Genomic DNA, 12,736 nt, shown 5'->3' with positions numbered 1-12,736 from the left:
ATCAAGTGGGGTTTATCCCAGGAATGCAAGGATTCTTCAGTATATGCAAATCAATCAATGTGATACACCATATTAATATATTGAAGGATAAAAACCATATGATAATCTCAATAGATTCAGAAAGAGCTTTCCACAAAATTCAAAACCCATTTATGATAAAAACTCTCCAGAAAGTAGGCATAGAGGGAACTTTCCTCAACATAATAAAGGGCAATATATGACAAACTCACAGCCAACATTGTTCTCAATGGTGAAAAACTGAAACCTCTTCCTCTAACATCAGGAACAAGACAAGGTTGCCCACTCTCAACACTATTATTCAACACAGTTTTGGGAGATTTAGCCACAGCAATCAGAGAAGAAAAAGAAATAAAGGGAATCCAAATTGGAAAAGAAGAAGTAAAACTGTCACTGTTTGCAGAGGACATGATACTATACATAGAGAATCCTAAAGATGCTACCAGAAAACTGCTAGAGTTAATCAATGAATTTGGTAAAGTAGCAGGATACAAAATTAATGCACAAAAATCTCTTGCATTCCTATACACTAGCGATGAAAAATCTGAATGTGAAATTAAGGAAACACTCCCATTTACCATTGCAACAGAAAGAATAAAATACCTAGGAATAAACCTACCTAAGGAGACAAAAGACCTGTATGCAGAAAAGTATAAGACACTGATGAAAGAAATTAAAGACAATACAAACAGAGAGATATACCATGTTCTTGGATTGGAAGAATCAATATTGTGAAAATGACTGTACTATCCAAAGCAATCTACAGATTCAATGCCATCCCTATCAAACTACCAATGGCATTTTTCACAGAACTAGAACAAAAAATTTCACAATTTGTATGGAAACACAAAAGACCCCAAATAGCCAAAGCAATCTTGAGAATGAAAAATGGAGCTGGAGGAATCAGGCTCCCTGACTTCAGACTATACTACAAAGCTACAGTAATCAAGACAGTATGGTACTGGCACAAAAACAGGATATAGATCAATGGAACAGGATAGAAAGCCCAGAGATAAACCCACGCACATACGGTCACCTTATCTTTGATAAAGGAAGCAAGAATAAACAATGGAGAGAAGACAGCCTCTTCAGTAAGTGGTTCTGGGAAAACCTGACAGCTACATGTAAAAGAATGAAATTAGAACACTCCCTAACACCATACACAAAAATAAACTCAAAATGGATTAAAGACCTAAATGTAAGGCTAGACACTATAAAACTCTTAGAGGAAAACATAGAGCACTCTCTGACATAAATCACAGCAAGATCCTTTTTGACCCACCTCCTAGATAAATGGAAATAAAAACAAAGTAAGCAAATGAGACCTAAACTTAAAAGCTTTTGCACAGCAAAGGAAACCATAAACAAGACCAAAATACAACCCTCAGAATGGGAGAAAATATTTGCAAATGAAACAACTGACAAAGGATTAATCTCCACAATATACAAGCAGCTTATGCGGCTTGATATCAAAAAAACAACCCAATCCAAAAATGGGTCAAAGTCCTAAATAGTCATTTCTCCAAAGAAGATATACAGATTGCCAACAAACATATGAAAGGATGTTCAACATCACTAATCATTAGAGAAATGCAAATCAAAACTACAATGAGGTATCACCTCACACCGGTCAGAATGGCCATCATGAAAAAATCTACAAACAATAAATGCTGGAGAGGGTGTGGAGAAAAGGGAACCCTCTTGCACTGTTGGTGGGAATGTAACTTGATACAGTCACTATGGAGAACAGTATGGAGGTTCCTTAAAAAACTAAAAATAGAACTAACATATGCCCCAGCAATCCCACTACTGGGCATATACCCTGAGAAAATCATAATTCAAAATGAGACATGTACCACAGTGTTCATTGAAGCACTGTTGACAATAGCCAGGACATGGAAGCAACCTAAGTGTACATCAACAGATGAATAGATAAAGAAGATGTGATACATATATACAGTGGAATATATTGTATATTCCTAGGGGCATATACAATATGTATATGAACCTAGGGTCAAGACAGGAATGAAGATGCAGACGTAGAAAATGGACTTAAAGACACGGGGAGGGGGAAGGGTAAGCTGGGACAAAGTGAGAGAGTAGTATTGACATATATACACTACCAAATGTAAAATAGATAGCTAGTGAGAAGCAGCCACATAGCAGAGGGAGAGCAGCCTGGTGCTTTGTGACCACCTAGTGGGTGGCATATGCAAGTGGGAGGGGATAGAGGTATATATGTATACATATAGCTGATTCACTTTGTTATACAGCAGAAACTAACACAGCATTGTGATGCAATTATACTCGAATAAAGATGTTAGAAAAGAAAAGTAAAAACAGGTGAAAGGTCCACAGGAGACCTGAGACTAGAAAATCTTCGAGTAGAATATGCCTACAGTATGGATGTGTCTTCCCACATTGTTACATAATTAATATTTCTCTGTCTCTCTTAGTTGCTATTGCTTTTCCAAGCAACTTCTTCCTTATTTTGGTGAGTTTCAGAGCCCACACAAACCCATTAGCCTTTAGTTACCTGAATTTACATGCTTTGGGCCCTTCTTTTCCCACCAGTGTTCCACGAGCTGCGGGGAGGGCACCCAGACGCGAAGTGCCATTTGCCGGAAGGTGCTGAAAACAGGTGTCTCAGCTACTGTCAATTCCTCCCTGTGCCCGCCCCTGCCGTTCTCTTCATCCATCAGGCCCTGTATGCTGGCCACCTGTGCAAGTGAGTATGTCAGAGCTCTGGGGATGGGGAGACGGCAAGAACAGTAGCTTTTCCTGAACCCAAGACCAGCGGCAGATAGGCAGTAAAGCCCTCTGAGGGCATTAGGCTCGTGAGCTCAGCTGGAGATGGGAAAGGAATCTTAATTATACGTGGCCAGGCAGGATGCTTTTCTCTGCTGGAAAGAACAGTTTGCAGGAGGTAGGGCAAAGTTCACTTGCTGGCATATGGAGATCTGGAAGCTGGAGTCAGCATGTTACTAATGAAGCCTGATGTTACCCACTCCAGTGTTTTAAACTAAACAGATTTGTTTAATATTAATCCCTAGAGGTGTAACACTTTTGGGGTCTCCTCCCCACATATACGGGGACCCTGGTGCTCTGCAGGACCCAAAAGGGATCCATTCTCCTTCTCTTTGTCCTCTGCCTCTTTTTATGGTGCTGATTTCTTTTTCTTTCTTTCTTTCTTTCTTTCTTTTTTAAGTCCTTTTAATGAGAGGAACTGCCTTTCCCCTGGAACCGCCCTCCATCTAGAAACCTGCATCTCAGCTTCTAGGGGTAGAAAACCCTAGCAGCGTGATAGCAGGTTGCCCCACTGCACCTCATTAGCTCTCCCATGTTTCATTGCGGCAGCAACTTGATGGTCCACAGCTGGTAGCCATTTACTTCCGTAAAACAGAAGGTGGTAAATGAAGGCCCTGCCCAAACCAAACTGAAGTGCTTTCTTTCCCTCTTCTCCCTTTTGTCCCGCTGTCTTTCTTCTCTTTGCCCTCTCCTTTTCACTGTCTCTTGTCGCTGCACCTCACTGCCCCTTTTCTCTGCTCTCTGCTTCTCTCTCTCCGCTTCTCTTTCTCCATCCATCTGCCTTCCCTTTCATTGCTTTCATTCCAGGGCCCGGGTGGCCATCCACAAAGCACAGTCCTCACATCGCGGCAGCCAGGAAGGTATACATCCAGACCCGCCGGCAGAGGAAGCTGCACTTCATCGTGGGGGGATTCGCCTACCTGCTCCCCAAGACCGCAGTGGTGGTACGCTGTCCCACGCGGCGCTTCCGCAAGCCCCTCATCACCTGGGAGAAAGACGGCCAGCACCTCATCAGCTCCGCCCACGTCACCGTGGCCCCATTTGGGTACCTGAAGATCCACCGCCTCAAGCCCTCTGATGCGGGCATCTACACCTGCTCGGCCGGCCCGGCCCGGGAGCAGTTTGTGATTAAGCTCATTGGAGGCAACCGGAAGCTGGTGGCTCGGCCCTTGAGCCTGCGGAGCGAGGAAGAGGCCCTCGCGGTGAGGAAGGCCCGCCCGAAGGAGGCCCTGCAGACCCACAAACACCAGAACGGGATCTTCTCCAATGGCAGCAAGGCCGAGAAGCGGGGCCTCCCTGCTGATGCCGGGAGCCGCTATGATGATCTGGTCTCTCGGTTGCTGGAGCAGGGGGGCTGGCCAGGAGAGCTGCTCGCCTCCTGGGAGGTCCAGGACTCCACAGAAAGGAACACATCCTCAGAAGAGGACCAGAACGCCGAGCAGGGCCTTCTGCACCTGCCTTTCACCATGGTGGCCGAGCAGCAGCGCCTGGACGACATCCTCCGGAACCTCTCCCAGCAACCCGAGGAGCTCCGCGACGTCTACAGCAAGCACCTAGTGGCCCAGCTGGCCCAGGAGATCTTCCGCAGCCGCCAGGACGCGCACCAGGACGCGCTCCTCAAGCCGTCCGAGCGGGGGATTCCCCCAGTGGCCATCCCTCCTCATAAACACGTATCTGGCTTCAGCAGCTCCCTCCGGACCTCGTCCACTGGGGAGGGCGGGGGCAGCTCTCGCCGGCCGCACCGGAAGCCCATCATCTTGCGCAAAATCTCAGCCGCCCAGCAGCTCTCAGCCTCCGAGGTGGTCACCCACCTCGGGCAGACTGTGGCCCTGGCCAGCGGGACACTGAGTGTGCTTCTGCACTGCGAGGCCGTAGGCAACCCGAGGCCTACCATCAGCTGGGCCCGGAACGGAGAAGAGGTTCAGTTCAGCGACAGGTGAGCTTTGCAGCTACTCCGGTCTGGGAGGGACAGGCAAGGGGCCACACTGTGTGGGAGACACCCTATTCATTCTTCCTTCAAGGTGTTTCCAAGGGTCGGGCTTAGAGCACTGGGCCTCAGGGATTGCTCCCATCCTGGGTTTCAACCCTCTCTTGGCACTGATAGACTGTTGAAGCAAAGACAAGGTATTTAATTTCTCTAAACTGTATGTTCTCATCTTTATAAGGTAGTAATAAGGATGCCTACCAATCCCAATCCCCGTAGGATCCCAAAGATTAACGAGATACTCTCTGGATAGCTTTGAACTTTCGGCAGAAAAATATCATTCCAGGCCAAGGTATTGTTACATTACCATTTTGTGAGATGAACCGCTGAAAATCTTGTACACCAGGATACTGTCTGTGTGTGTGTGGTCCCCCAGGGCTGGGGAGAGCGTGCAGCCAGCAGCTGCTGTCCCCGTGGGTGAGCCCATCCTCTGTCTGGGCTGGACAAGGCTGTTTGTTGCAGAAAGTTTTTATTCCCAGTCGGACCTGTGATTAATTATCCTAATATCTCTCGGTGTCTCTGTTTTGATGTGTCTTTACTGGGATGACAGCATATATTACTTACTGGTTTCCTTGGGCCGTGGCCATTCATAATGTAAAATCAATAGTGATAGAAGAGGTAATAATAATAACAATATTTTTAATACTACCTATGGGCCAAGCAGCATGCCGTGCTTCCTGTGGACATCCTCTTTAATCTTTATAGTGGCCCTGACAACAGATAGTTGACATTAATTGAGTAGTGACTGTCTCCCAGACAAGTGTAAACTCTTTTTTTTTTTTTTTTTTTTTTTGCGGTACGCGGGCCTCTCACTGTTGAGGCCTCTCCCGTTTTGGAGAACAGGCTCCAGACGCTCAGGCTCAGCGGCCATGGCTCACGGGCCCAGCCGCTCCGCGGCATATGGGATCTTCCCGGACCGGGGCACGAACCCGCGTCCCCTGCGTCGGCAGGCGGACTCTCAACCACTGCGCCACCAGGGAAGCCCCAAGTGTAAACTCTTTATGTGCTTTATCTTACTGACTTCTAACAGTGGCCCTAAGAAGTAGGTATAATTTTTATCCACACTTTACGGAAGAGGAAACCAGTCTAGCAACTTGCTAAAGATCACATTTATTAGGTGGCAGAGCCAAAACGTGTGACAAAAATAAGATGGGCAGCAAATAGAAGAATCACAGTCCATGGACGAGGGAGGAACCTTTAAGGTCCTCTGGCCCAAAGTCCTCATTTTAACTTTTTATCTTCTCTGAATCCATGGAGCATGCTCTGTTCATGAAATCTACTTTGAAATACTATTGTTCAGCTAATCCTCTTCACTGGCTTGGTAGCTTTGCGTGAGGAAGGAAAGGTGGCAGGATTTATTGTGCCAGGCAGGGTGCCAGGTTTATTTAGATGTTACTGCATTTGTTCTTCTGACAGTCAATCTACAAGATTGACATTATCCTCCAGTTTCACATAGAAAATTGAGGTTCAGCAGCTCACCCAAGGTCCCACTTTAGTAAGGACCAGACTGAGGACTCAATGTCAAGTTTACTTGATTCCAAAGAGTAGTTCTGTCTCCTCCTCCGAGGCTTGATGAACAAACATGACTTTGTCCGTCCTGCCCACATCTTTTGTGCTTTTGAAATGTCAATAATATTGCCTCTCAGCCTGAGCACTTACAGATCAAATAGTTTTAATAACAATACTAAGTATTTTTTCTTTGACACTGTGCTCAGTGCTTTAAAGGTAATATTATCTTGTTTAATCTTAAAAAAAACAACCCTATGGGGTAAGTACTGTTGTTACCACATCAGTAATTAAAAAGCTGAGGCACCCACACAGAAGCACTGGAGACAAGGACTGAATGAACTATGTTTTGAGAGCCTATGGTGGTAACCTCTCCTCTTGTTTGCTTCTTGGTCCTCCCCAGCTTGTACTTTGCTTGATCAGCTTAACTGCTATGATCCCTGCAGTTTTTTTCAGAAATCTTTGTAAGGAATTTGTGGGTCGGGCCAAAGTTGCGGTAAATCCCCTTGAGGCCACTGGGGAGAGAGACACCTCCGGCATCAGACCCCCAGGATGATGGGCGCTGATTGAAAGTGGTACCCTGGTGCTCAGGTGCATGCTGCACTGGAACTCACCTCTGTGACTGTACCTGTCACAGCTGTTGTGCCCAAATCATGCCGTGCCTTCCACCAGCCAGTCGGTTTCTCGAGTGTACATACTGTTGCATTCACATCCCCTGGCCTATTGCCCGAGATTGGTGTTATTGAGATCAAAGGAGGTAGCGGTTGGCTGTGTGAGGGAAAAGCTGAGAATTAACGTTTCTTGACTAACTCCAGATATTGTGCCCCCATGCTAGCAACTTCCATAGCCATCATCTCTGTTAATGTCCACTGTAAGGTGCAACATATGAACTGATATCCTTATTTCAGAGACGAGGAAACCGAGGCTCACCATAATTAAGGAAGTTGACCAATGTTAAATAGCTAGTAAACGGCAGAACCAACAGAGCAGATTCAAACCCAGTTCTGCCAACTCAAGCTCATGCTGTTTTGAGTGACTAAGTTCATGTTTGCATGTATCTCCTATACTTCACCAGGGATACCAAGTTATCTCAAGATCCCTGCTGTTTTCTACCGGCTTCTTCCAGGATCCCTTCTTTCGCATAGTGACTATTTCCTCCTAAAAGCTGTACAGCAAGACAGGCCATTGGGGATGGGGGAGGGGATGATTAGGACTCTGCTCTGCCTGGAACCGCAGGGAGAATATTGAGGCCATGGCTTCCTCAGGGGTCCTGACAACTTCCTTGAGTGCTGGAGATTATGAAATCCAAGGATCAGGGCCCATGGGTCACTGGTGACTACAGGAAAGATGTGGAGGGAATTAGATAAGGATTGAGGGCTTTGGGCTGGTCTTGCCCTTTACTTTCCATGGCCTTAATCCTTTCGTTTTAAAAATGAGGGGGGTTGTAGCAGATCATCTCTGATCCACACCCTTCACTCATTTGTAGAAGGCCATAGAAGGTTAAAACCCATATGTTGGTGGAGAGTGGAGAGAGCCTTGAGCACAGTAGCTTCAAAATTTGTCGTACAAGTTGTTTCCAAGTGGTCCACAAAACAGGGATTCATCAATCACGTGAGTTTGAGACATGCTCGCTTAAAGCTAAACGGAGGTATTTACTGCTGGACTTTACTTATATTTTTTAATTTAGTATTTGATTTTTTTTCTTTTTTTATTATAAAAACAATGAAGAGGCTATAAAACAATTCAAATAATACCTGTGTATGTATAGTAAGAGTGCAGGTCTCCTTCATGCCCTCAATCCTATTCCCCAGAGGCTGTCAGTCTTAATAATTCGGTATACATCCTTTTGGAATTTTTATATATTTTATTGTATTATATATAATACACATACACACATAGGATTTGTGTTTTTAATGGGAAGTTACTCATGGTTAGAAGTTTGACTTGATTTTTATTCAACAACATGTCTAGGAAACATTTCAGAGTAGTAGGTAGGGGTCTGTGTCACCTTTTTCAATAGCTGATTACTGTTCTTGAATGTATTTAACTAACCCCCAGGTGAAAATGATTTTGGTTTTTCCATGTTTTTTTAACTCCTTTAAGCAGTCCAACATGTGTTGTGACTTTCCAAGTGAATGATATAGTATTCAGTGTTTTCCAAGTACTTCTTTGATCAGTGAACAATTTTTTGGCCTAGTAATCTCAAGGATATCAACAATTCTTGAAACACTGCTTAGAAATACGACTTTTGCCTTTTAATTTTCACCTTAGTGGGCATTGAGAGTCCAATGGCTTTAAGATGAAGACGTTTCAACAGAATCTTGCTAAAAAAAAGAAACACAGCAGCCAGGTGCTAAAGATATGAAAAGTTGTAGGCCTAGGACAGCAGAGGGCAAATCCTAGGTCTTGAGTCACCAGGACATTGGTGAGAGTGGCAGTGGAGGGTAACATTCAGAAAGTATGGGGGCCACGAGCAAACAGTATTACAATTCTTGCCACTCTCAAGACTTTTTTCCAGATCTAGCCTCAACAGAGCTTCTTAAAGCAAGTTAATGGCACGTGGTAGGGAAAAATAAGAGATTTCTGTTTCTGATCCTTGACATCATAATTTTTCCGTTTTACTTAGCTAGCCAGTAAGAAGTATGGCTGGAGCTTACTCTTCTATGCAGTTGTCCAAGTGGAGTTTCAGAAAATAAAATGGATGCATCTGTACAGAGCACACAGAAGGCACAGCACTGCCATTGGGACGGCTCTGCTATGGCTGTTGGTGACCTCTTTTGTGTTGGGTTTCATTGCTTGTCATCATTAGTGCGTCTGGTAGCGGTTGCGAAATGCTTGTTAATTTTCAAACAGAGAAGTGCTGAAATGCCCGGGGTTACAGTTCAGTTAGTCTGTTTTTGTTTAGTGCCCAAATCCATCTTTCTGAAAGAGTCTGCAAGCTTCAGTTGGCTGTTGGTCTGTCGGACTTTGCAGATATATTAAAGTATACTCTAAATAGCCCGAGCCAGCAAGATAGGTCAAGGTAGAAAGAAAGTGACTGAAGTCTATTACTTCTTGGCTTTTAAATATGCCAAAGCTTGATTTGAAAGAAATTGGTTTTCAGAAAGAATCACTAACAATTCAGATAGTACTGCATCTCATCAGATATATAACTTACTAGTTAAAATGAATTCACATCATTCTTAGAAGCACATGTCAACTTCTTAAGCAATCATTTACAGGATGTCCCTAAGTGTATTACGACAGACTGGTTCTTCTTAATCCCTACTTCTTCCTTTATTTCACAAACCTTCTCATGCTTACTCTGAGCCAGCCCCTATGTTAGATATGAAGGATGGAGGAAAAGGAGACTCATTTCCTGTCAGTGCAACTCAAAGGCTAGTTTGGAATCCAGAGAAGTAAATGCAGTGTTTAAATGCTAAGAGAGGGGTATGCATATTTATTCATTCCATAAATATTTATTAATCTACCTATCATATGCCAGATATACACCTACTTGCTAGGATATTGTGATGAATGAAACAGAAGTCCGTGTTCTCTTGCACTTTACGTACATTTAGGTATCTGCTGAACTGGCACACATCAGAAAGATCTTTCCTGATCATTCTAGCTAAAGGAGCACTCTGCATCATTCTCTAACCCTTCAACTCTATTTTATTCACAGAATTTTATCGTCATTTGACGTATTACATATTTATGCACTGATGGCCTGTCCATTAGGGTAGAGGCTTTCTTTACTGCTGTGTCCCTAGTGCTGGAAAGAGTAGCTGGCACTACACAGGTACTAAATAAACAGTGAATGAATTAATGAGTGAGTGTGAAGCAAGACAATAAACACAGAAAAGGACACAAAAATATCAGATGGTGATAAGTGCTGGGCAGAAAATGAAACAGAGCTTTGATAAGCAATGATCTGGTGACCACATTAGATGGGTACTCTGAAGAGGTGACCTGGAAGACAAAAGCTGAATGATGACCAGTGTCCAGCAATACGACATCAGAAGGAAGAGCATTCCTGGGCAAGGGAAAAACGGTGCAAAACCCCTAAAGTGAAAATGAGTTTATTGTGTTGAAAGAACCCAAAAGAAGCTCATTTGGCTGGAGTGTGGCAGGCTGAAGGTAGAGGTGATATGGGATGAAGCCATGGGGTCAACCAGAGACCAGGATGTGGAGCTGAGGTTTTAGTCTGAGCACCACAGGGAGATTTTGGAGGGTATTAATCAGGAATGTCAAATGATCTAATTTCCATTTTTATAGATGCACACTGGCTACTTTGTGGTGAGTGTATCTCAGAGGAGCATGAGTAGAAGCTGGGGGGCTATAAGGGGCCCTTTGCAATCATCCCTTCAACTCCCCAAGTATCTCTTGGGCATTGGGTACAGTGATGAGTGCCAGAAAGTGAGATCATAAATAAGGAGAGGTCCCTGCTCTTCAGAAACTAAGATACACTGAAAGGCTAATAGAGGATACAGTAACTTTTGAGCCTCAAGGTTTTTTTTAAACTCCAATGGTCACAATACTTCTCTTAAAAATTCTAAACTTTAAAAAGGAGATACGGGATTCTCTGGTGGCACAGTGGTTAAGAATCCACCTGCCAATGCAGGGAACACAGGTTCGAGCCCTAGTCTGGGAAGATCCCACATGCTGCGGAGCAACTAAGCCCATGTGCCACAGCTACTGAGCCTGCGCTCTAGAGCCTGCGAGCCACAACTACTGGAACCCGCGCACCTAGAGCCCATGCTCCGCAACCAGAGAAGCCACCACAATGAGAAGATGGTGCACCACAACGAAGAGTAGCCCCCACTCACCGCAACTAGAGAAAGCCCACACGCAGTGACGAAGACCCAATGCAGCCAGAAATAAATAAATAAATTTTTAAAAATAATAATAAAAAATAAAAAGGGGATAGAGGAGGGGTTCCCAAATTCAGTGTGCATAATAATTGCCAGGAACTTGTTAGAAATGGAGACACCCACATCCTACCCTACCCCAGAAACTCTTTCTACAGTAGGGTCCCATCATTTGCATTTTTTTGCACTAAATCCAAACTCAACTTTATTTATTTATTTATTTTTTATATTGGAGTATAGTTGATTAACAATGTTGTGTTAGTTTCAGGTGTACCACAAAGTGATTCAGTTATACCTATATATGTATCTACTCTTTTTCAAGTTCTTTTCCCATTTAGGTTATTACAGACTATTGAGCAGAGTTCCCTGTGCTATACAGTAGCTCCTTGTTGGTTATCTATTTTAAATAAATCAGTGTGTTTATGTCAATCCCAAACTCCCAATCTATCCCTACCCCCCACCCTTCCCCACTGGTAACCATAAGTTCGTTCTCTAAGTCTATGAGTCTGTTTCTGTTTTGTAAATAAGTTCCTTTGTATCTTTTTTTTTTACATTCTGCATATAAGTGATATCATATGATATTTCTTTCTCTGAGTTACTTCACTTAGTATGATAATCTCCAGGTCCATCCATGTTGCTGCAATGGCATTATTTCATTCTTTTTAATGGCTGAGTAATATTCCATTGTATATATGCACCACATTTTCTTTCTGTCATTTGCATTTTAACAAGCACTACAGATGGCTCTGAGATCGGTGGTTCAAGGACCACCTTTTAGAAGAGCTGAGAGAGAAAAATGGGGGAAGGTTAACCTCAGAGTCGAATTAGGCACTTCTGTTTGTTCTGTTAAAAGATGTGGTAGAGACAGACAGAACTCCATGCCTAAATGACACTTAGGAATTCCAAGCACTCTCCCATCCCCGTGCCTCCTTCCCAGATTCCCACCAACCCACATACTCACATTCACCCTGAGCCTGAGATTTGAGAGAGACCACGAAGTGCCCATGTGTGGAGGGAGCAGACATGGTGGAAGCTAACAGACTCCAAATCTGCCAATTTTCTGGAAAAATTCTGGATGGCTAGAGGTTAAGATAACTAAGTGTGGCTACCTTGTTCATCCAGAGAACAAAGACGCAGGACTGGACTTTGCAGCATAGCCATGGGGGGTGAGTTAGGAAGTACTTTTCAGGGCTGTGTGCCAGTTGATTGAGAAAACAAGAGAACTCTGCTTTGTTTTCCCTTTGCTTTCATTGCTGAGTCCATGTAGTTCGTGTGGATCTGTAATTGACTGGTTCCACCATATTGCTGCCTGCAAAAACCACCAGAAGACAAGTATTCTAGCCTCACTCCACGGTCCTAGTGCATTACTGGCACCTGAGTGGTTTGAAAACATTACTCTTATAGCCCTCTACTGCCAATTTATAACCTAGAAATATTTTACGTGTAGAAGGCTACCCTAGGTCCCCCCTCCAAGGTTGTTAATTATGAGTTTTTTTAAATCCTGCCTAATATTTCCACTCAGTTCATTATGGAGTTGCTCCTATTTGCCCACCTCACATTCTAAGACCGC

The 12,736-nt window shown here is 44.0% G+C and overlaps 1 protein-coding gene across 1 annotated transcript in view; it reads left to right on the top strand.

The window, feature by feature from the left end:
• Window positions 1-12,736, top strand: part of ADAMTSL1 (ADAMTS like 1) — a 468,040-nt gene that overhangs the window by 294,284 nt on the left and 161,020 nt on the right. Inside the window, exons 18-19 of the mRNA XM_079927992.1 lie at window positions 2,593-2,746; window positions 3,634-4,762. Of these exons, the coding sequence (XP_079784118.1) occupies window positions 2,593-2,746; window positions 3,634-4,762 (1,283 nt within the window). The remainder of the gene's footprint in view (window positions 1-2,592; window positions 2,747-3,633; window positions 4,763-12,736) is intronic.

Source organism: Stenella coeruleoalba (assembly GCF_951394435.1).
Source record: "Stenella coeruleoalba genome assembly, chromosome: 7".
NCBI lineage: Eukaryota > Metazoa > Chordata > Mammalia > Artiodactyla > Delphinidae > Stenella > Stenella coeruleoalba.
This window is presented reverse-complemented; position numbering and strand designations above follow the sequence as displayed.